Source organism: Lampetra fluviatilis, chromosome 21 (assembly GCF_964198595.1).
Source record: "Lampetra fluviatilis chromosome 21, kcLamFluv1.1, whole genome shotgun sequence".
Lineage (NCBI taxonomy): Eukaryota > Metazoa > Chordata > Hyperoartia > Petromyzontiformes > Petromyzontidae > Lampetra > Lampetra fluviatilis.
The window spans coordinates 5,329,066-5,352,910 of record NC_136295.1 but is presented as its reverse complement, the minus strand read 5'-3'; the positions used below and the strand labels follow the sequence as shown (position 1 = coordinate 5,352,910).

General features: G+C 40.1%; 1 protein-coding gene across 1 annotated transcript in view; it reads right to left on the bottom strand.

Annotated features, from left to right (window-relative positions):
• LOC144938045 (parathyroid hormone/parathyroid hormone-related peptide receptor-like) overlaps positions 1–23,845 on the bottom strand; it is a 54,653-nt gene that overhangs the window by 9,187 nt on the left and 21,621 nt on the right. The window contains exons 5-10 of the mRNA XM_078865735.1: positions 20,628–20,722; positions 18,826–18,988; positions 15,287–15,437; positions 14,405–14,465; positions 12,384–12,450; positions 6,946–7,040 (exon numbers count right to left, since the gene is read on the bottom strand). Of these exons, the coding sequence (XP_078721861.1) occupies positions 6,946–7,040; positions 12,384–12,450; positions 14,405–14,465; positions 15,287–15,437; positions 18,826–18,988; positions 20,628–20,722 (632 nt within the window). The remainder of the gene's footprint in view (positions 1–6,945; positions 7,041–12,383; positions 12,451–14,404; positions 14,466–15,286; positions 15,438–18,825; positions 18,989–20,627; positions 20,723–23,845) is intronic.

Here is a 23,845-nt window from a genome sequence, read left to right as displayed (position 1 = left end):
GAAGTCAATGTCATGTGAGCCCACTGAGTTGTAACAGTGGTCTGCCACGGCTGAGGTGTTTGTCCTACCGTGTTTTAGATCAGCTTTATGTTCACGAATGCGGTCTGAGACGTGTCGTTTGGTTTCCCCAATGTAACTGCTACCACAGAGGCAACTTAGTTTGTAGACGCCAGGGTACTGTATGTCTGGAATTACATCTTTTACAGACGGTACCAGATCACGGATTTTATGTACTGTGTTGAATCGGACCTGGATCTTGTGTTTAATCAGGATTTTGGAGATCTTTTTTGTGACCCCAGCAATGTAGGGTAAGGTGATGGTCTTGAAAGGCTCCTCAACAGGATCCTTCTTAATGGTTGGAGTGATGGCTTTGCGGATTGTGTAGTCGGAGTAACCATTAGCCTTAAGAGCTTGGCGTACGTGTTTGAGTTCACTGGAAATGTGTTCATGGTCGGAGATGCATTGGGCTCTATGATATAGAGTCTTGATGAGGGAATTCTTCTGGGATGGATGGTGGTGGGAATCCGGTTTTAGATAAGCATTCGTGTGGGTGGCTTTCCTGTAGACAGAGTGGCTCATTGAACCATCAGGTCTCCTTTTGATTAGGACATCCAAAAAGGGTAGCTTGCCATCATTTTCGACTTCCATGGTGAATCTGATGGCTGGGTGTATGGAATTGATGTGGTCGAGAAATTGGTCTAGAGCAGGCCGGCCATGTGGCCAGATGACAAAAGTGTCGTCTACGTACCTCTTCCATAAGGTCGGGCGTAGAGTGGCAGTCTGGATGGCGTCCGTCTCAAATTTCTCCATGAAGATGTTGGCTACAACCGGAGATAGGGGGGAGCCCATTGGGGTGCCCTCAATTTGCTTGTAGAAGGTTCCATTCCAGGTGAAGTATGTATTGGTTAAGCAGTGTCTCACCAGGGGGGTACCCCAGCATTTAGTCCTTGATGAACCAAGTCTTCAATGATTGCGATGGTGTCGGGCACAGGCACCTTGGTGAACAAGGAAACCACATCAAAACTGACAAGCAGGTCGTCTGGGGACAGGGCAATCCCCTTGATTGTCGATACCAGGTCAGTAGAGTTTAGTACCGCAGAAGTGGTTTTTCCAGTGAAAGGCCGTAGGATTTCGGACAAAAAACGAGCCAGTTTGTAAGTGGGGGAGTTGATAGTAGAGACAATGGGACGAAGAGGTGTATCTTCTTTATGTATCTTTGGCAAGCCGTACAATCTTGGTGGCCTGGCTGCAGAAGGTTTCAACGAGAACTGTTTGGTCTGATCAATTAATGCGGTTGAAGCAGAAATGATGTTGTTGGTTTTGGAGACGAGGCTGTTGGTGGGGTCTCTTTTTATTTTTGTATAGCTGCCATCGTTGAGTAGTTCTTGAATTTTGTTGTTGTATTCTATTTTGTCCATGATGACAGTGGCATTGCCTTTGTCAAGGGGATTGCCCTGTCCCCAGACGACCTGCTTGTCAGTTTTGATGTGGTTTCCTTGTTCACCAAGGTGCCTGTGCCCGACACCATCGCAATCATTGAAGACTTGGTTCATCAAGGACTAAATGCTGGGGTACCCCCCCTGGTGAGACACTGCTTAACCAATACATACTTCACCTGGAATGGAACCTTCTACAAGCAAATTGAGGGCACCCCAATGGGCTCCCCCCTATCTCCGGTTGTAGCCAACATCTTCATGGAGAAATTTGAGACGGACGCCATCCAGACTGCCACTCTACGCCCGACCTTATGGAAGAGGTACGTAGACGACACTTTTGTCATCTGGCCACATGGCCGGCTTGCTCTAGACCAATTTCTCGACCACATCAATTCCATACACCCAGCCATCAGATTCACCATGGAAGTCGAAAATGATGGCAAGCTACCCTTTTTGGATGTCCTAATCAAAAGGAGACCTGATGGTTCAATGAGCCACTCTGTCTACAGGAAAGCCACCCACACGAATGCTTATCTAAAACCGGATTCCCACCACCATCCATCCCAGAAGAATTCCCTCATCAAGACTCTATATCATAGAGCCCAATGCATCTCCGACCATGAACACATTTCCAGTGAACTCAAACACGTACGCCAAGCTCTTAAGGCTAATGGTTACTCCGACTACACAATCCGCAAAGCCATCACTCCAACCATTAAGAAGGATCCTGTTGAGGAGCCTTTCAAGACCATCACCTTACCCTACATTGCTGGGGTCACAAAAAAGATCTCCAAAATCCTGATTAAACACAAGATCCAGGTCCGATTCAACACAGTACATAAAATCCGTGATCTGGTACCGTCTGTAAAAGATGTAATTCCAGACATACAGTACCCTGGCGTCTACAAACTAAGTTGCCTCTGTGGTAGCAGTTACATTGGGGAAACCAAACGACACGTCTCAGACCGCATTCGTGAACATAAAGCTGATCTAAAACACGGTAGGACAAACACCTCAGCCGTGGCAGACCACTGTTACAACTCAGTGGGCTCACATGACATTGACTTCTCCAAGACGGAAGTTCTCTGCAAGCCATCTGGCTATCATGAGAGATTCGTTCATGAGGCGATCCACATATACAAACACAGAGACAATTTTAACCGAGAAGATGGATTCAGGCTTAGCAATCATTGGAAGGACGTAATAAACCATTTCGATACACATTAGGGTGAGTTGAATAATACATAGTGTTATATTAAAATGTATAAAGTATAGGGTTGTTTACAGCAATACAGTATATAATTTAATGTTGGGTTTATCTATGGCAGTATATAGTACTGTATATGCTAAGAGAATAAAGTTTAGATGGAAGTATATTATATACTTCTTACGACGTAGAATTGTAATTTATTATTTGTTGTTAGTAACTCAGCTTATTGTAGAGTATAGTAAGTATCAGTTTATATTTTAGTTTTTTTTTATGTAGTTTTTACTTTGGTTTTCTACGTGGTTGTTTGGTAAATGCAGCTACATATCATTAACATTCCTTTCCTTTATTAACGTTGTTCCTTGCGCCCCCCCGTGGTGCTGTTGATCCTGCATAATGCATGGGCATAATGGGACTTTGAAACCCCTCCGCCCCCCCTCCTACGCATTGCCCATTGGTATGCTAAAATTCCTCTTCATATGCACATTCTTTTGTTAAGGCGCTCCTCCTCGCTACACCTATATAAGCTCCTAGCTTGATAATGTCTCATTCTTCGCCTGAGGACGGCTGCTTGCGTTGTGGCCGAAACGTCGTGAGAATTGTTTTATTATGTTTTATTTTTATTCTTTTATTACTTCCCTTCTACGTGACTTTACCGAAAGAACCAAGAAGATGAATCCCTGCAGTCACGAAAGCTTTAAATCGAAAAATTAAAATCTTTATATTTTCTTGAAAAATATTGAACTTTCAAAATTAAACTTTTAGCACCGTGTACTTTTTTACATTTTAGTGAACCATGTAATCTTTTCACAAAAAAACCTTTTGATCCTTTTATAAAACGGTCAACATTAAACATAACATTGAGTACTGTATATAGCTTGAGGTTAAGATGTCAATAGAAGTAATTCCGTTTATGTCTGCACACTTTAACTTAGCTGTAGGAGAGCTCAGGCAAAGAGGGAATTATAAATGATTGGGATTCTTGTAAACTCTGAGAATCACATGTCATTTTAGAGTACTTCAGATAGTACTTCAAAGTTCATTTTTGGAGCAAATATACACTCCAACAATGAGCTAACAAGATGTGGAAATAGATCAATTATATGAAGACATTATCCGACTTCTGAATGAGAGAATAAAACACGACAACATCATAATAGGTGACTTCAGTGCAAAGATTAGAAAAAGGTACAAATAAGTAGATGATTGGTAAATGTCATAGGAAAATGAAAATGGTAGCCCAAGCAGCAATATTATAATTTCAATTGACTTGATTCTCATGGACTCACTCTATATCGTCAGTGGAAGTGATTGGAGTCTGGTACGATGCAAGTTATAATTCAACATTTCCAAAGGGAGGAAAAAGCTGATTACAGGGAAGACCAGCACATATACCATAACAATTGTTAAGGAGGAATGGTAATTTAGACTGGTTCTTTGTAAAAAATAGAAAAATCCAATGAGAATAAGAATGATGAAATGTATGTGATAAATTATAGTATGTTTTACATTGCAATTGATTATGATATGAAAGGAGGGGGTTGGAGGAAATAGATGACAAATGTTAAATAACAAGGAGAGGCATGAAAAGGTATGAAAATGTAAAACAATATAAAAATGATGGAAGATGTCATACTAAGCATTGGGCGAAATAATGCAAAAAAAGGGAAATTGATGATTATTTGATCGCAAATATTACCCATTAGAATGCAACGTTGAATTTGAACGCATGCTATAAACGGAACAATAATATAACTGGAGTAAGAAATGGATTTAGATCTCTATTAGCATATAAAATCATATATCCCAGTAAATAAATACTTTTCAGGTGAGCAGGATGTTCCAATTGCAATATCTGCATAGGAAACCACTCAATTGGGAATTGAAAAGAAGGAAAAGCTACTGGGTCACACAGAGTAAAATTGTGACATCAAAAAAGTGGCACCATTGTTGGATCAAAACATAGCAAGCATAATTACTAAATCTTACACTGAAATTAAATACGTCTATCATGGACTTCTTTTATCAATAAAAGTGAGATAAAACTGATGTGAAAAATGATAGCCTCTATACTTATTTTCACACTTGCATACACTTCTAGCAACGTTTTACCTGTAGTACACATTGGGAAGAGGAAAAGTATCCGGAAGAGACAATAAAACGAATGGGAAATGAGATGAAAAGGATGGAAAATTAATTGAAAAATGGGACCAAAAGATGAGTAAAGTCGAGGAGAGGGAGGAATGGGCTACATTAGGGTCTCAAACTGCACAGAGCAGCGTCTGTTTCCACAGAGGACAGGGAGAGAGAAGGGATTCAAAGTGGGGTGGCCACACAGAAGTCAGATGATTTCCAGGAGGCTTGAGCTCATTTAGATATACATATACAGATGAAAGAACATAATGGATTTATTTACACTATGCAAATATATTGGATTAAGTAGAATCTGTTGCAGTCATCCAATAGTTTTCAAGTTAATTTTTCTTTTTAAACCAGGTGAGGTCTCAAGAGATCAGAATGAGTTTTGTGTGCAAGAATCACGACCTGGGTCACCAAAATGACAACAATAAAGTACAGAGATGAAGTAAAGCAATCAGAACGAAAGCAAAAACACTTTCACAAGGAATGGAGAATACACCGATTATAAATCAATATCAAATCAAAGCTAAATATTAAATTCCTGCAGCATATATCACCTCTGGCAGATTACCTTCAGATTGATAACAGCACAAATTACCCAACTAAGCAATAGAAATATTTAACATTAAACAGATGTAGGTTGCCAATAGCACTGATATGTAAACAAACATAGATATACTGTATGTCAAAAGCAATCGCAAGTGCAGTTACCGTAATGAAAGGCATGACGATATATGATGAATATGTTAACCATCTCAGATTCGCTGAAAACACAACCATAACAAAATTATTATGGGAAGTGGTGGACCAGATGGGAAACGATTGAAGTACCTAACAAAGAAGACTCAAAAGTGAGGCTCAAGATAAATGTGGACAAACACAAAACACACACACACAGGTTTGCTGAAGCAAATAAACAATTAACCATTTCCGTTTAGGCGAACTAGGAACAACATTATTCAGTAAACATGCGAGTAAGATGAAGTATTAAATCAGTGCATAGTATCTGCCATGACATGGGTAATAGAAACATAGGATGTTACAAAAAACGTGAAACAAAAACTGAAAATTATGAAAAAAAATTAGAGATACATGCTGAGAAGTACACAAGGACGAACACATATATCAAAGAAGAACACATTTGAAGAGACATCTTGTTTAAGTTAGTGGGCTTGGGCAGGACACATCGCTAAATAGAACGTTATATTGATTGACATGACCCTGCTAATTTCATTCAGGAGTATAAACCATCACACAAACTTCGGTCAAAATCTGGTCATCCTCGCAGCGGCTTTCGGCTAACCATTGAACAAAGATGGCCACTACATCGCACGCTTTCAGATGTGCTTCTGCGGCCGTCTGGAATGCTCTTCCGATATTCGGAAACCACTGGAGCCATGCACTTTTACATGTAAATTGAAAACTAATTTCATTAGAACTGCTCTTTGTGTTTCGCTTCTTGTCCTTTCCCCGCACCTCCAAATAGCACGGTTAGCTACGTACGGTGCGAAAGAAGTTGAGCATACATACACACACATGACGGTTGATAAAAAAAGCAGCGATCGGAGGGAAAATGAACACCTTGAAGACAGAGTAATGGGATCAGCTCCTGTGCAGGAGTGGGGGATACATTGCAACATCGCAGGTCTCTAAGAGATGGTAATGACGTGAGCAGGCCTGCATCCATCAGTGAATAGACATTGAATGATGATGAATTTGCCTTGGTAACTGATCTCTGGGTGTATTTAAATATAAATGTCAATATTTATAAAACATTCCTCAATATCATTCATCTTAACTATGGCCGACTGTGATCTAATTAATCATTTATGTTCGAAAGTGCAGCAAATTACAGTGTTGGAAATGTTAAACAAAGCATGGCAAATAAAGCATCAATAATGTAGCCTGGAAGAGGGGAGAGCACATTGCTGAACCAGGCATTGGGGTAGCACCCAGACGTGAGTGACCAAGGGGCTGAAACCAGACAGTGTCAATTATCAACTGCGCAACAGCTCACTGGCCTAGTAGAAGTAAGGACACAACGGGAGGTGTGGTGTCATAATTGGCGTTGGCGATGATGGCGTCTTGACAATGACTGCTACACTGCGTCTTCATCAGGCTGAGACAGCGTGCTACCTAGCTACATTGCTATAGGCATATTACCTGTACTGCTGCCGCGATTCTTGTCTTGCCGCGTTTGTCTCCCTGAGCTTGGTTGCCAAGACTCTCACAATGTTCACAAACAAGACGAAATTAACCTGTGTAGAAAGACAGGAAAAAATCCCACGTAATTATACAAGCGTCAAAGCTGTCGCCTCGACAGACCTGGTTTTCACCTGAGGACGGCTACTTGCGTTGTGGCCGAAACGTTGTGAGAATAATTTTATTATGTTTTATTTTTATTATTTTATTACTTCCCTTCTACGTGACTTTACCGAAAGAACCAAGAAGAAAAATGTGTAACTGCATGGGGAAAAAAAACATATTTGGCAAGAATATGAAATATTTTGAAAATAAAGCCATCGAATCTCAGCGAGGCTTTCCTCCACAAATATTGTAAGTTAGTATTGATTACATTTCAGCTTATACACGGTTCATTTCCGCATATGTTCTGCTCTAAAATGTAAGACAATATAACAAGTAACCGGATACATTTTTATTGAAAGCTTTCGTGACTGCAGGGATTTATATTCTTTGTTCTTTCGGCAAAGTCACGTAGAAGGGAAACAATAAAATAATAAAAATATAAAACAATAAAATTCTCATGAAGTGTCGACTGCAACACAAACAATCATCATCAGGTGTGAAATCCACAGCAAGAAACGTCGTGAGAATTTTATTGTTTTATATTTTTATTATTTTATTGTTTCCCTTCTACGTGACTTTACCGAAATAACCAAGAATATAAGTAACCGGATAGTTGACATGACCTCATGTATTCAGGATATACGGGGGATTTTTATCTTTATTACATTACAGGACTTTTAGAGATGGTGACAGCTTGGGTCGTCTTTCATCCAGCAGTGGATTGCTAATGACTGATGATGATGTTCATTCTAGATTTGAAGTTTTCGTGACTGCAGGGATCCTTACTCTTTGGTTCTTCTCGTGACTTTACCAAAAGAACCAAAGACTGATGATGATTTTGTTTTATATAAACAGTAATTCACAACGTCTACAGCCAAAACATAATTTGACAGCCAAATTAAAATTAGTCATCTTTTACAACAGCATTAATTACCAGTTTAGATTGTGGAATTAGATTTTATAATCCATTTAAATTTCAGTTTATATGCAATTTTCAATATGGTGAGCTCCCGTCGAGTCCTTCCAGGTGAAACATTACGAGTAATGCCGTATGAAGTTAACACTCGCCAGAGTTAAATGAATGTGAAACAAATACTGCTTTTTACAACCCTGTAAACATTCTATTATTATATTTTGATAAAAATATGTCTCTAATAATATCTTGGTACGTCACCCATTATTTGACCCAAGGAGGCTGTAATATTTCCAATTATTTACTTAAGTCACACATTTACATTCTCAGAGTGACTCATGGATCTCATATGATAGACCCTTCTGCGAAGTGACGTTACATCTCCTTTTCATTAAATTAATCCATGACTCATATATTTTGTGAATTATGTTGTGGTTTAAATTTGGCCATTGTATGTGAACGGCCAGGTTATAAATGCAATATTGTTATTTTAAATTTTAAATCAGCCATATGTAATAACATATCTTCACCACAGGGATCGTTTTTTAGATTAAATGTCCAAATTCCCAATGACCTATATGACCAGGCCACGCAAATTACATGTGACCTTTGTGACCACTCGCAAAGACCCTCGCAAACATAATACAGAGGCTCATAAATGTCAGGCCAGGAAGAAGTGCATCGTTTAAATAAAATTAAATTAACGTTATACATGTTCATAAATATACAGGGTGATTTATTTAAGACACTGCACTGGTTTATAATGGACATCTTGTTTTCTTCTTAACAAACGATTTAATACAGTGTTCTGAAAGTAATATAGTCCCTATATCTTACAGGTGAGATTGCTAGGAAGGGTAAAACCGGTTATTCTTTTTCAAAATTTGATACATGCTCTGACGGTGTTCCCTTAATTTTTTTTCACAGTTATTTAAGATTTAAATTACAAATATAATACATTCTCCAATACCTTCAGAAAAACACGTAATCTTTCCACATCGAGTGAACCTCAGCCTTCCACCTCCACTTCTTGGAGACGATGAGAGAGTAAGCTGGACAGCAGTGATTTTGAAATGATATTAAATTAGAAATTATAATAGCATTTAATTACAGGCATCCCTTGCGTAACGCCAACCCCCTTACTCAATTCGCAGTTACGCAATTCATCTTTTGGGGGAATACTTCACACTTACGTTCTGCGTTTCACAGTTACGCGCTCAAGAAAGAAAGAAAACATTGTGTAAGTAAATATTTCAAAATACAATTTTCAATGAAAAAAATTCAAATAAAAAATAAATATATGTCTGATGGTGTGACCGCGTCCACGTCAGTGCCGAATGTGACGGGCATCACGCGCTGCTGCTGCTGCAAGCAGCCCACGGAGCAGTTCAAGAAGCCCTGAAGGGACTCCTTAAGTAATCTTTGTAGGTAGTAATCTGTTTGATTTTAATTATTGCTATTAAACTCATTTAGTATTTTTTTTATAATGTCAATAGCATTGTTAGTTGCATTAATACGTATTTTGTAAATCCAGGGCTAAAATTATGAAATGATGCTTCATTTTTCTTCGGTTACGCACCCCCCCCCCCCCGACAACATGGATGCTTATGGGAAAATAGGCTTCATACAGCGCATGTCGCGTGTTATGCGAAGGATGCCTGTACTTATGCGTATTATCAGTAAGTTATTAAATATGTAGTAAATGTACATTTTAGGTGATAATGAAATGCTTATCAATAATTTTCAAATATGTCTAGTACTCTCCATAACAGGAAAGGCTCTCCCCCAGCTTTGAGAGATTTTGCTGTCGTTATAATACGAATATAATGTTTGTCAGAGCACATGAATACTTTGCCTTTGTGTACTTCGTATATACAGGTGTATTCTATCGGATGAGGTCATCATCATAAACTACCATGAGCCGATCAATGCTCCCTGTTCAGGAGATCGGATTCACATTGCTGCAATCAGAATAGCTTTGAATGAAAACCACATTGTACCAAAGTCATCCAATTGGATTCTGTCTGATCGATTTTGTGCAGTTAAATATTATTAGCAGGGAAACACTTAAATGTTTGGCGCTTTCTCAATCCAATGTGGGATGAAGGCCTTCCCTTGTGTCGCTCACGCTGTCGCATGGCCATACTTCACCACGCTGGCCAGTGCAGGCTGGTCAAGGGAGTCTATATGATTTGAAGATTTCGTGACTGCAGGAATCCACACTCTTTGAATTTTTGAGTTTATTTTATATTTTACACGGTTGATCCCGTTTCGCCAGTTGCCCGGCTATTTTACAAGGAAGATCTATGTTGAGTGAGCACAGCACAAACAAAGACAAGACAAAAACACGTTCCAAGCCATGCCAGTTGGAATCACCTGGCTAATTTTGTTCGATTGCTAGGAATCGTGCATTTAATAATATTTGTTTAGAATCGGATTTTCGATTTGATCCTGAAACGTGATTGTATTCAAAACCCATGAACCGCTCACCCACAGTATGCAGAATATATATGTATGTGCCAGCTCCCAATGGGGAAAAAACCAATCACATGCAATCAAATACTGCCAAAAGGCATAACACACTTGATGGCTCTGCTCAGAAAAGCAAAGAGGCACATCCCGACCACCACAAGCATGACCCTGTCAGGAGCGTTAGATTTCATTAGATTTGAGTTTCCCAAAGGGTACTTCAACATATCTGCCCCTTACAGACACATGTATGCACACACACACGCACATAGACTCCTGTTTATACTTACAGAATGTTGGAGAGAGTGCGGTTTGCATATATTTTGTATAGAGGCTCAAATTGATGTTTACAAATAATGGAGATGAAGGATCCAGGGGAAAAAAAGCGTGCATTGCATAGTATATGTAACGTTTTACAAAACACGTTTGTCCTCCAAATGATGTAAGAGCAGTATTGAATCCAAAGGTAATTGCCATGGCAAATGGTTTTTGCATATTTTCAAATAATAATAAAATGATTATGTTTTTGATATAGCTCCCTATATGCCAAGGCGTCTCAGTGCTTTTCACATAAAGTCATCCCAAACATTTGAAAGGACACCTCCAGTGGAAGCTCTCCTTGTTGGCGCAAGGAGAGCTGCTACAGGGGCATGAGTCTGCCCAGCAGGGAGGCGATAATTGTGATGTATAATCCCAAATCGAGTACTTTTTCGATTACATTTTATTTTTTGCAAAGATTCACCATCCAGCGGTCCCATGATTTGTCATGATTCAAGGTCACGATTTTTACGTTATAATTTGTTTTGTATCATATTCACTGTCTTGCTTTAATTGTTTTTCATTTGTTCGGTGGGATGTGTGCAGTTTTATTTTAATCAGCTTAAAAGTAACATTCACGTATCATATTGGCATACATAATAAACAGAGCTAACCAAGTCTCACACGCACAATTCCACACGTGTATTGTCGATTAATTGATGCATCGTTACATGCCTATCAGAAAACACTTGCCCCTCCTGTTGTGCAGGGCAAGGAATTGAACCCAACATTCCTCAATTGCAGGGCAGTAATTTGCATAATCAACGACTCGTTATTTGTAGCCATAAAACGTGTTCCTTGTAGGTGTACTCTATAAACAGGACAGCATAATTTGTGGATACCAATTGAAACACCAGTTGAATCTTTCTTGAAGTAAGAAATTCAAACGCTTCCCACATTTAAGTACAGCCATACGAATATTCATGATACTGTATTAAATGCAAATTACAGTCATCGACTACCTTTGGGCAGTCTCGAATAAAGTGGCACAACGCAAACTTAAAGAGATCCTGCATTTGCGAAAAATGGCGTGTCAAGTTGGAAGCTTTTGATTTAAAGCTTTCGTGACTGCAGGGATTCATATTCTTGGTTCTTTCGGTAAAGTCACGTAGAAGGGGAGCAATAAAATAATAAAAATATAAAACAATAAAATCCTCACGACGTTTCGACTGCAACACAAAAAAATCATCATCAGGTGTTTTTCACGTATAAAATTCTCACGCCGTTTCGACTGCAACACAAGCAATCGTCATCAGGTGTTTTTCACAGGTGTTTTTCACACCTGATGATAATTGCTTGTGATGATGATTGCTTGTGTTGCAGTCGAAACGTCGTGAGCATTTTATTGTTTTATATTTTTATTATTGTATTGTTTCCCTTCTATGTGACTTTACCAAAAGAACTAAGAATATAAGTTGGAAGCTGTAGTTCTCGCAGACGTTTTTGTTAAATAGCTGACTAGATACTGCGTATTTCACCTGACCTTAGATCGAAGGTACGAACCAACGTGATGAACATGTAACCCACAGCTGGTAAGGTGGGTTGGAGCAATCTAAATTACTATAATTGCACATTTGAGTCAGAGAAGAAATACCGCCACTGCTGCCAGGATGGGTGCCTGGTATATCCACTTGAGCCACCCAGCACTAAGGTCCCAGCATCTGTATGGGTCAGAGACACGACACGGTAAGAATTTCCTCGTGCAAAAAACGAAGATTCAGTCCTAGTAGCTGGTTTTTTTCTCTAGTCTCCAAGCAGAGTTATGTGTCAATTTCGTTGAATGTTTGTACCTTTCAAAATTAATTGCGCTGTTTCTAATTCATTTATAGATGGCAGAAAGAGCCTCACAACGAGTTTTTCGGGTTGTGCCTTGTGCTGTTTGTTTGACATGTTGTCTGACGCTTCGCCAATTATTCTGTTTTTGAAGAAGCTGAAAGAAGCTCCCCAGCACGTGCAGGAATACTTGGGACATCGTGACGAGCAAGACAGAGTGGTAACAACCAAAAAGCACATCAGAGAGCCGTAAAGCACGACCGTGAAAAGCCTACGCATTGGCTGACATAAATGTTGGACGTGTAGCAGGATTACACATAGCCTGCAAAATAACATTCAGGTGATGACGAATCATCCTTTATATTACAGAAATTGTCATGTCAGTTATAATGAGCAATGGACAGCTGCGTGTGTATCAGGTGAAGTTTTTCAGGCTGTGTAAATGTGTTTTCACTTCGATATGAAATTGCATTAGTTATTAAGTGGAGCACCCACGCCTGCTGGGAATTGCTGTCTGTTGATGCGTTGCCATGCATCTCAGGTTAACTGAGACTGCCATGCACGTAGGGCGCCTATGTCTGGTTGTGAGCTTGCGAAATCACAGCGGGAATGTTAAACCTTTATTTCGGTACATTACTGGCCGATGCACACCTTATAGGGTAAATGAGAGTGTGCATTCGGGAAAGAGTAATAACTACACAGCCTTTAAAATCGTGCAATTAATCGTGCAAGGAGGCATCGTGATGTTTATGCATTATAGTTAATCAAGTACGTCTATGAAAATAATGTACAGCTATTTGTCAATCCACTGCTGGATCAAGGTCTGTTCCACACCATGACAGTCATGGGATTTGTGTGATCGAGTTGGTGAATGCTGATAGGTGAATGCGAGATGTATCCTTGGACTATTTAAGTTACGATAATAATTTCTACTTATAACGCACACAGTACTCGCTCCCTCTCGAATAAAGAAAATGATTTGGAGATGCTATGGACCACAGACAAGTGGGCAAGGCAGCCAGGTGTGAGCCAGCACCACATTTCCCTCCAAAGTTCTGCAATCGATACATTTAGGTGTTATCAGGCTAATTGATGAGTGTTTATATATGGGAAGATACCAGAGCAGCGGGAGAAAACCCATATGTGCAAGGGGGCAACACTTGATCGCACACAGTGTGGAACATGTGGACTCCACATTTGCCGTACCGCTTTTTTTCTGGAAAGACGGGATATGGAACCTCGGCACTTACACGAAGGGAGTTTCACAACATTTGTTGTGATCCACCAATCATCGTCTCCACAGTGCTCGATTATAGGCATGCGCCACCACTGCCTGGCTAAAATATTTCTTTCGCCCAACGTATTAAGCATGTTTGGGAATTGATATGTTGTATCAAAATTATAGGAAGATCCATAAAACTAGACCCACCGCAAGGCTGAGCCTGTATCATTTATACAAAAACTGATTACACACACAACTTTTGATTTAAAACAATTTGGAATTAAAATGCGTCGACTTCTATTTTTGAGGGGGAGGGGTTTGCTTTGTTCCTCACATTAGGAATCGCGGGTGAATATAATGAATTAACTTTTTAAAATTATCTTAATTGTAAACTACTGAAACTAAATTAATTAAGGTGTCCAGTTTGGAAGGGTGTTGCACCCCCTGCCCCCCCAACTCCGCCCATGGACTAATGCTTTATTATTCTGACTCTCAGAGGCGTAATTTTTTAATTGCAAATTAACATTTGTACAAGTGCTTATAACTGTGTTGTGAGTTTTGCTTCGGTAACAACAGTTCGTCCGATCGTGTGCCGACGGAGGAATGTGCGTTGTGCTCACTGTGAGTTTGCCAGAGTCGCCCTGGCTGCAGCCCAAACGAACACAAATACGACGGGAAACCCTGCAACAAGGCAGCAAGGGGAGAGGGGAGGACGAGGTGGGATCGGTGGAGTTGGTCATAGGGGAAGGTGGAACAGAGCAAGGTTAGAGGGCTTGGCGCACGGCAATAGACAGCAAACACGCCGGGGCGTTGCGTTTACCTGGCAGTTGGTCGCAGTTACATTGCTATTAGGGGCATAGCGATGTTCTCCCTCATGTTGCAATCAATTATTCAAGGTCGCGATTCAATTTAAATTTTACGTATTTTTTGTTTACTGTAGCAGAATCTAGTAGCCGCAGGGATTAACATTAACTCGTTACATACAACATTCGCAAGTTGAAACATGTAGATTGTTACGTGTGATACGCTGCATGGATTGTAAGAATAAGAATCAACGGATTAATGTATTGTTCAACCACTGCTAAGATAGATAGATTTTATTTATTTCAGCAGGAATGGCTAAAAAAGCAAGTCGGCTCTATTTCATGGGCGTCCTGCGATGGTAAAGACATTGTCGGATTTTTCAAATTCCAATGGCAGGAGCCAATCTATCGATACAACAGTCGACGTTTACTTCCCATAATACGGTGCTCATTCTATTGAACTTCTAAAAATAATGGGTCAACGTGACCCCTAACTTGGATGTGAACTTGAAATCAGATTTTGAGGCCCAAACGCTCATCCAAAAGTGCCACTGAGCTGGAAAATGAGTTCCTGACTTTGAAATAAAATTTTCGGTTGACGTAAATCGTTGGACCCATATGACTTGCAAGCATTTTTTTCATTACTGGTATTAAAGCATATTTAACTCAACAGATTATGCTGCTGCGTTGGAGCATTACCCCAGCCGATGAGAGCAAATGTCCACAGGCGTCCAGATGCAGAGAAGGTGAGGAAGATGAGGCTGTAAAGGTAAAGCCCTTCAACCAGCACCCAGAAGTAGCTGGTGGCCAGGCAGTAGAGGAACAGAGTCACCACCACCCTGCAGCCTGCCTGTTGGCAGTAAACCACACAGAAGGCTACGTTTAGCTTCATAAAATGTGTGGGCAAGCGCTGTTAGCGAGCAGCTATTGTAGGGCTAGCACATAAGAGTATATGGTATGATCAACACTGGGCATGAAACATTGAAGAAGCTCATCCAATAATATTAATATATACCAGATACAAGGGGAGGCTAATTGATGCGTGAGAGGGCATACCTGTCACACCCCAAGGTGAACAGGACATGGCTATGACTCCTGGCAATCCAGCATTACTCAAGCCTGCCCACCACAAAGGTCCTTAATAATCATGAGCAGAGGGTCGAGGACTCTGAACGCAGGAGGAATAACACATATCCCGGACCTCTTAATGTATATTGGGCATTTATCAGGTAAATAAAGCAGAGATATAGATCCTGTTGAAATCCCCCACACCTCTGCTATGGCAGATGGATGGGAATAGGGCGTTTGTACAGGATGTCCTTGACCTGAAGCCAAATTGGGCCTCTGCAAGGTTATCCGCAGAGTCCCTGACAAGGCAACGTGGAATGATCATTGCAAGTACCTTTCATGGCACACTGAGGAAGGAGATATGGTTATTACAAACAATGCGGCCCCCCTAGACCAGGACAATTATTCCAATCCTGTGGTCCAGGCAGGCGTAATGATATAATTTAAGGAAGCCTGTTCACGAGGGTCAGAGTTTGAATCTCCAGGTAATAGGAGTGGTGCTGAAAGTTACCTTTAAATATGAAACTCCAGAGTGATTTGTGATTGTGGGGGTGCTGATGCAGCTTCAATCTCCTTAGAAAATGGGCGACCATCACTTATCTGTGCAGGACTGCATGGCTTTACTAGCCTACAAACTAAATGATAATTATTTAGCCAAAATAATTGTAATGTTACATATTTGAAAAACAAATATCCATGCGTTTATTCATGATTTTAATTGTGGCTAAGCTCAGATGTGTCAATGTAGCTCTAAACAACGCTTAATAATGCAATTTTCTTGAAGTAGTAACTTTTATTTTTTAGATTAATTGTAAATGCAGCGAACACAAGAAATTGATGCATTACTACACATATGGAAGTCACCAATACAAATGAGTAAATCGGACATTGACACTTAATCAATTGCTAATTTGCTCATGATAATGACATGAACTTTGAAGCGATAAGCACAAATACACAAACACCCACACATCCCAGCACGTCCATCTAAACTGATTCACACAGGAGACAAGCCTTACCAACAACCAATCACTCGCAAGAAAAAAAATAACAGGATTGAGGGATTAAGTCTAATTTCATGGGCTCAGTTTACAAACAGATGATAGGCATTCGTGACTGCAGGGATTCATCTTCTTGCGTTGTGGCCGAAACGTCGTGAGAATTGTATTTTATGATGTTTTATTTTTATTATTTTATTATTTCCCTTCTACGTGACTTTACCGAAAGAGCCAAGAAGAAGATGATAGGAAATGTTATTTTCTCACTTTTTTGTCCTGCATTCTACCTGGGCCCAACAGCCCTCAAATAACAACAGCAGCGGCAATGGCAGCATTCTCTATTTCAAATAAACAATCTCAATGAGTTTCAAGACTCTTTTCATGAGACGCCTGCTTGGGATCTCTGGCGACATCTTAAGTGAGAGTTGTGTGCATTTGGGAGGAAAGCATAGCGTTCCGAAAACAAAAATACCCCAACGTAGTCTGCACATGCAAGTCAACTGACTGTTGTACATATCTCCTACATCCACCTCATATCCCTGTAGGACGAATGTCTCATTCGTGTAATGACACTTTCTCAATGTGATCCAACGGCCTCACCTTTGAGCCATATATTCTAGGTTTGTTTTACCACTTATAGCCAGCATGCTCCCAGATGATCTATTCGTCATTAATTGCATTTGGCAGTTGGAGATAAAACATCACCTTTGTACTTCCCTTTGGACGCTCAATCTAGTAATAATCATATAAATGTCTCAGTTGTCAGCCCGCCCTGTCAATAATAGGGAGTTACAGGACATTTGGGGGCTCTAAAATATAATCAATGAGTGACTCTGATGACCCTTGTCGGAATAACTTTGCCAAATGTGTTTCTTCTTCAAAGACCGCATGAAGAGACTGCAGGACGGCATTTGGCTAGGGTGTAGTTTTCACCGAGCCTCTGCTGTTATTCTCACAGCTGTCCAGTGGTTTTTGCGTGTCGAATAATGAATCGCGCAGGGTCCTCTGCTGTAATGTAGGCACTGACTCGCCTGAACGCGCTGATTAAAGCAGCGACTTGTGCGCTGCCATTGCCGAAAAGCCACGTTAAAACAAACTACTGCCACCTCATCACTAACATGATCATTGAAGACTATTTAAAATGACCTGTGTAACCCATCTTTAACTAGTTTACACTGATTAAGAGTTTTAATTTCACAGCCGTGTGCAAAATTGCGTGGAAATTAACAGTGCACGCTGCCATACCTACCATACGTTGGATAATAAAGAGCCAGAAAGCTCATGTAAGAGCAGGCACTCGTGTAATGTCAGAGCCCAAAAGCCAAATAAAATATTTTTTTTATATTTGTTTAGTATTTATACGGAAGGTCTACATGGAATGCATGTAAGATGACAACCACTGAGGAGCAGGAGTCATACATTGCGGTGTTGTGCAGAAGCTGGATGTATTGTTGCATGAGAGGAGTGTGAGAGATAGTGGCCAGCTTGGGGAGGCCTTCGTGCAGGAGTGGATTGACCATGGATGATGAAAATACAGTAAAATGCCAATATAGCAACCAATGTCCCGTTTAACTCAAATATGTCTAAAATATATGTAACAATTCTAAGTTACACGATTAGATAAAATACAGTTGAATGTGCTAACCAGTAACCACAATTGTTTACTAAAGCAAGTGTAAAGCCAGGGCCCCGTATGTTACCAGTACCCAATCTCCGTGGATGTTATAGCAGGGAGAGAATGTTCCGACTCGGAGAATCCTGTCGCTAACTTAGCCCACATGCTAATCGGCAGAGGTGTGGACTCGAGTCATGTGACTTGGACTCGAGTCAGACTCGAGTCATGAATTTGATGACTTGCGACTCGACTTGGACTTGCATAACAATGACTTTGTCCCACCTATGAGATGTGGACTCGAGTCATGTGACTTGGACTCGAGTCAGACTCGAGTCATGAATTTGATGACTTGCGACTCGACTTGGACTTGCATAACAATGACTTTGTCCCACCTATGCTAATCGGTCTCTGCCCAGTGGTTCTCTTGGGCAGGGAGGGAAATATTTTGCTCATCCCGGCTTCTCTCGATCCCACTCGTTATAATCACTGCTACCCTAGAGCCAGTCCCCCATGTTTTCCCTTCTGTCCGGCCAGTGAACTCCCGTGCAAAAACGTACAAATATGTACGGCGCTTCAGCGGGAGGTGATGGTCCTGGGGTGGAGAGCCTCAGTTCATTGTCGGAGTAGAGAACACCATCCTTGACGAAGATGCTCGCGGCCCGCAGCATGAACGACACAAACAGGTGCATGTGGATGTAGTTGCGCGTGCAGTGAAGCCTCCTGCAAGCCAAACATCGGCGTAAACATTTAAAAAAATAGGAGCCTGCTATTCATTCACATTGGCTTGTGAGCCATTCATCCTGGCAGGCCACGCGCTCTCTGTCTTGGCAGAGATGAAGGTAAAAGATGAAACGCATCGACAAAGTGCCCCGTGAAAGCTTAAAGGACTCTTTGCCAGTTTGTGATTGTTCACAGCTTTTATCCTTGTTCAGAAAACAAACATGGGGTGCAAGTTGTCTCATGCGTGATGCCCATATGTAATAATCACAATAATGCCATTTGATGACCCAGGAAAGCTTTGTTGAGTCTCAAGCAAGACTTTATATAGGGTCCTGCATTACGATGTTTGGCTAATGTCATTAATAAGTGTTTGACGTGTGACAGGCGTATCAGAATATGTATTTATCCTGGCCGAATTCGATGAGCGATGAAGCTCTTTTACACGCTTTTATTTAACTCACTCTGTTGTATCCTCAACTCTGTCTGTTGTCGTATACTCACATCTTGTAACTCAATTTTAACCCACTTCCCAATGTCGTATCGACTGCAAACTTGGTATACGTATGTCATACTGATGACAAAACTATATTCTTTTAATAAAAAAACAACATTTTTTTTAAAGCAATCTTTTTTAAATGTTATGTTTCGGCTTGGGTCTAATTGTCCACGCTCAACTAACGTTGGCTGTAAATCACCACAGTTCCTTACGTTATGGCAAGCTTCGGGTCCACTTCCTGGAGTCGTGGAGTTCTGCCATTACTCGTACGGTACATTTCATTAAAGCGTGTTTTAAAAAAAGTATATTTTAATATTACTTGTTTTGGTAGATGTCCAGTAGGGGCGGGTCAGAACGTTGCAATAACAAACAATGCTAAAACACAATTGGAGTGTAAAGTATAGGAAGGGTAAACAAATCACTTAAAAATATTTACAAATAAAACTAAACACATTTTTTCGTCTTACCAGGTAATGCCTACTGATATATTAACGTATTTTTCACAAGCGACGTCGCTGAAAATGATAGCTCAACAAAAGTGTTTAAAGAGCACCCAGGCGTATGAGGGGACGACACTCAGAATTGTCATATCATTGGCCGCGTCAGAGCCCAAGGAGTAAATGTGCCTTACTTTGGAGCAAGGAGGCTTCCCACTGACTCTTAATAATGCTGCGAATTTCCCTTCGGTTGCACTGAAACAGCAATGGAACTTCCACATTCTTACGAAGTGATCTGTTCTCTCCCACTATTCATTCCCCCCTCCAAAGTGACCAAATTGAAACCCGAAGTAATGATGACCTGAGTCTACCCCGACCTAGATATGAACTGGCAACTTTATGATTGCGAGATGAACACTCTAACCACAGTGCTGCTTGGCCATATCCCGCAAGGAAAATGGGACAGAATTACCCGACAATTACCAAGCTGCCCATTTCCTCTTGAGCTCTGCTGGATACGAGATCATGTGTGGTTAAGGTCGGAGTTAACCTCTCGCTCCAGGGGATATTTACTACGAGGACACGCTTGGCACATGAGTGGTGGTGATAATCATGACAATGACAATAGTGATAATGCATGAAGGTGATGGTGCTTTCAATAAAGCAGCGAGTGCAATGTGTTTCTTTTTGCTTCCATGGCAATTACCTGAACATCGTGAGGATGCATAGAGCAATAGCCAAAGACGCCAGCGACACTGAGTACCCGATCGTGTAAAGAATGGAGAGGCGATGTATGGATTCCTGCACGTGAACACCGTACACCAGTGTCAGATCAAAGAGCATCATACAACAATTAAAAACACAAGCGTTTATATGTTCTAAAATTTTGGCAAAAAAACTCTACAACTTTATCAAATCAAACCGTATATGTTCAAATAAAGGTTGGCACAGCTCATCTCCGTTTGGTGGCTTGTCAATTGGAGGCATTCTACATTATTCTACATTCTCAACACTAAAATAATACTTGCAATTATACTGAGAACTGCTTAATGCCATTATGTGCTTAAATGTGTACCATTTATTCCTGTTAATTAGGTATTGCCTTTCTATGGAATAAAACAATTGCAGCCTTTGGAACACATTAGACCCACTCGTACACAGCACTGAATTTGATTTAACATTTGTGCTAATCTAACTTAAAATTGCCTCTGCACCTATCCTTACAGATACAATTACTCGATTGTGCCTGTAAGCAATGCTTTTTAATTGGTGACAGAGCTGGAATATTAGAAGCATGTGTTTCATCCAGTGTTAAATAGCTAAATGCAATTTTCATTTTGGTCATATCATTGCTCTTAATTGTTTTAAATTTTGCTATTGGGTAAGAGGTAATATGAGAACATCAACATCAAATTGCTTTAAGGTTCAGTGGAGTGTGAGGGTTAATTGGATTATATCTGTTCATATTGGCAATTCATTGTGAGTGTATAAATTCTCAGCTGCAAAAAAATACTTATATAAAACAAAGCCATGGTATTTCTGAATTTCTGAATTAACGTTAAACTACGTAGAACCCACACGTCGACTTGAATTGGGCAGGTTAATCAGGCGAGACGTTTAGCCATACGAGAAATTGTACCACCGTGATGTAAGTTTAGCTGGGCAACTTATGAATCTCTCTGTTCTTACTTGAACAGGGCATTTTTTAAAAATTAAGTCTGAAATATAGACCCAGCTGGATCCTGGTCACAGCTTAGGCCAAATGTTGCTCATTCAATCAGTCAATTACTTTATTTAAAGGTATATGACATCCCATAAAGATGAAATACAGGGCTTCCATCTATTAAACAAAAATATTATTATACAGAAGTTTGAAATAGATGGATAAAACTACGCACACACAAACACTCGGTAATGTGAATATTTCATCGTACGAGTCTCATTATTCTATGTCCGCCATGGTGTTAGCATTTCATGTCGCATCGATATTTAAGAGAGTCCCTGGTGTTCACCAGCTTTTCAGCTGCGACTGTTTAATATTATTCTATTATGTCGCTGTTGTAGATCACTCAAGAGTTTTGGTTTAATACAACTTAAGCGCACAATTCAAACATTTCAAAAATGCTGTTCACAATACGGTCTCAGTCGAATTCGTTATTTACGGAATGTACTTATATGGGCACCCTGTTTTTCTTTTGCATGGGAGACTTTGGTTAAAGAGTAGAGGAATAAACATCCTTAATACAAAATGAACAATCTCGATTTGAAGTTTTCGTGACTGCAGAGATCCATACTCTTTGGTTCTTTCGGTAAAGTCACGTAGGTATAAAATAAATTAAATCACGACGTTTCGGGCGCAACACAAGCGTCCGTCATTAGGTGGGACAACCACAGCAAGAAACAATTGCTGAAGTGGGCAAAAGGGCTGCTTGTAACAAGAGGCTATATAGATGAGAGAGGGGGGAAGAGCCAGGGAGGAGAGATCTCTCCTCGCTTGTGTTGCGCCCGAAACGTCGTGATTTAATTTATTTTATACCTACGTGACTTTACCGAAAGAACCAAAGAGTACAAAATGAACAACATTACATGCACAGTCCAAAATTAGATACGTAAATTAATTATTCAAGTGTGTGGGAAACTGGAGTTGTGCATTAACATTTGATTTCCCTTGAGGAGTCTGGACACCCACATAAATGAGGTGAACGTATCTCGAGGGACCTATTATGTATAAATGTTTTGGCACAATAATGTGAATTAGCAAGTTGTATAAATAATGAATGCTCATGGCGATGTATAATTAGAAACATGTCAAAGTAAATGTAACTTAAAATGAGTTGTCAAATTTAAAGTGATCATTTTTAGAGTTTTGGACATTTTTTTATTTATGGGTGTGAATTACGTGAGTAACAATTTAAATCCCTTCACGATTCAATGATTTGGCAGACTTTGGGTTCACGAATTGATTCAAGAACTGATTCTTTTTCTTTAACTCAGTGGTGAATGTAGCATCTCTGATGGCTGCAGGTGTCACATGGACGCATGACAGAATCAATCCTTACATGCACAATTCTGTATCGTGAGTATAAGAATCGATTTTAATCGATAAATTACTGCACGAATCAACTATTATATATATTGTTTCCAATACATTTAAAAACTCACTTACATTAATTCACATAATTCTACGTGCAGGCCTTCACACCCAATATGATCCATACTTAGTTTATATAATACTCAGTTCCATGATTGACCTCCGATTAACATGGTTGGCTACGTACGGACCGAAAGAAGTTTAATATACATGCATATATATATGTAAATGTTTAACTATCACCCTCCACCACCCGACAAAGCCAATCAAATCAAGCTGTCACATGGGCAAATGTGCCAATTAATTAGTTTTTTACCTATTCTGCTCTATCAGTACATGAAGATGACCTTTCAAGATCAATATGGCGTTCTGTTATTGCTACACTGTTTTGAATGGGGAAGTAAATTACTGCTCTCAGAAAACTAATTTCCCGCAGTAATTAATGTGTGTATGTCATCAATAAACAAGTTAAGACTCCATTGAGCCATCATTGAGCCATCCTGTCGTAAAATCAAAAGTTCGAATTCCTATAATGGTGCACGTTCACCCGATTTTTTTGGAGACAATGTGCTGACATCTCCTCTATCAACAATGCAATAAAATGCCGAAATAAAGTCTTTCAGCCATTTCATCAAGAGTGAACGTGGCCCAAAGTGTATTTACGCTTTAAGAGTGCATTGGGCGAGTGCACATCTCCATTGACAGCCCCTGGGGGGGGGGGAACCTCTCCGCATGATGACCACTGTTAACCCCTAATAAAGTGGTACTCAATTAATTGACCCGGAAAGGATAATGGACATGGCTCCAATAGGGATTTTAACTCACAATCTTCT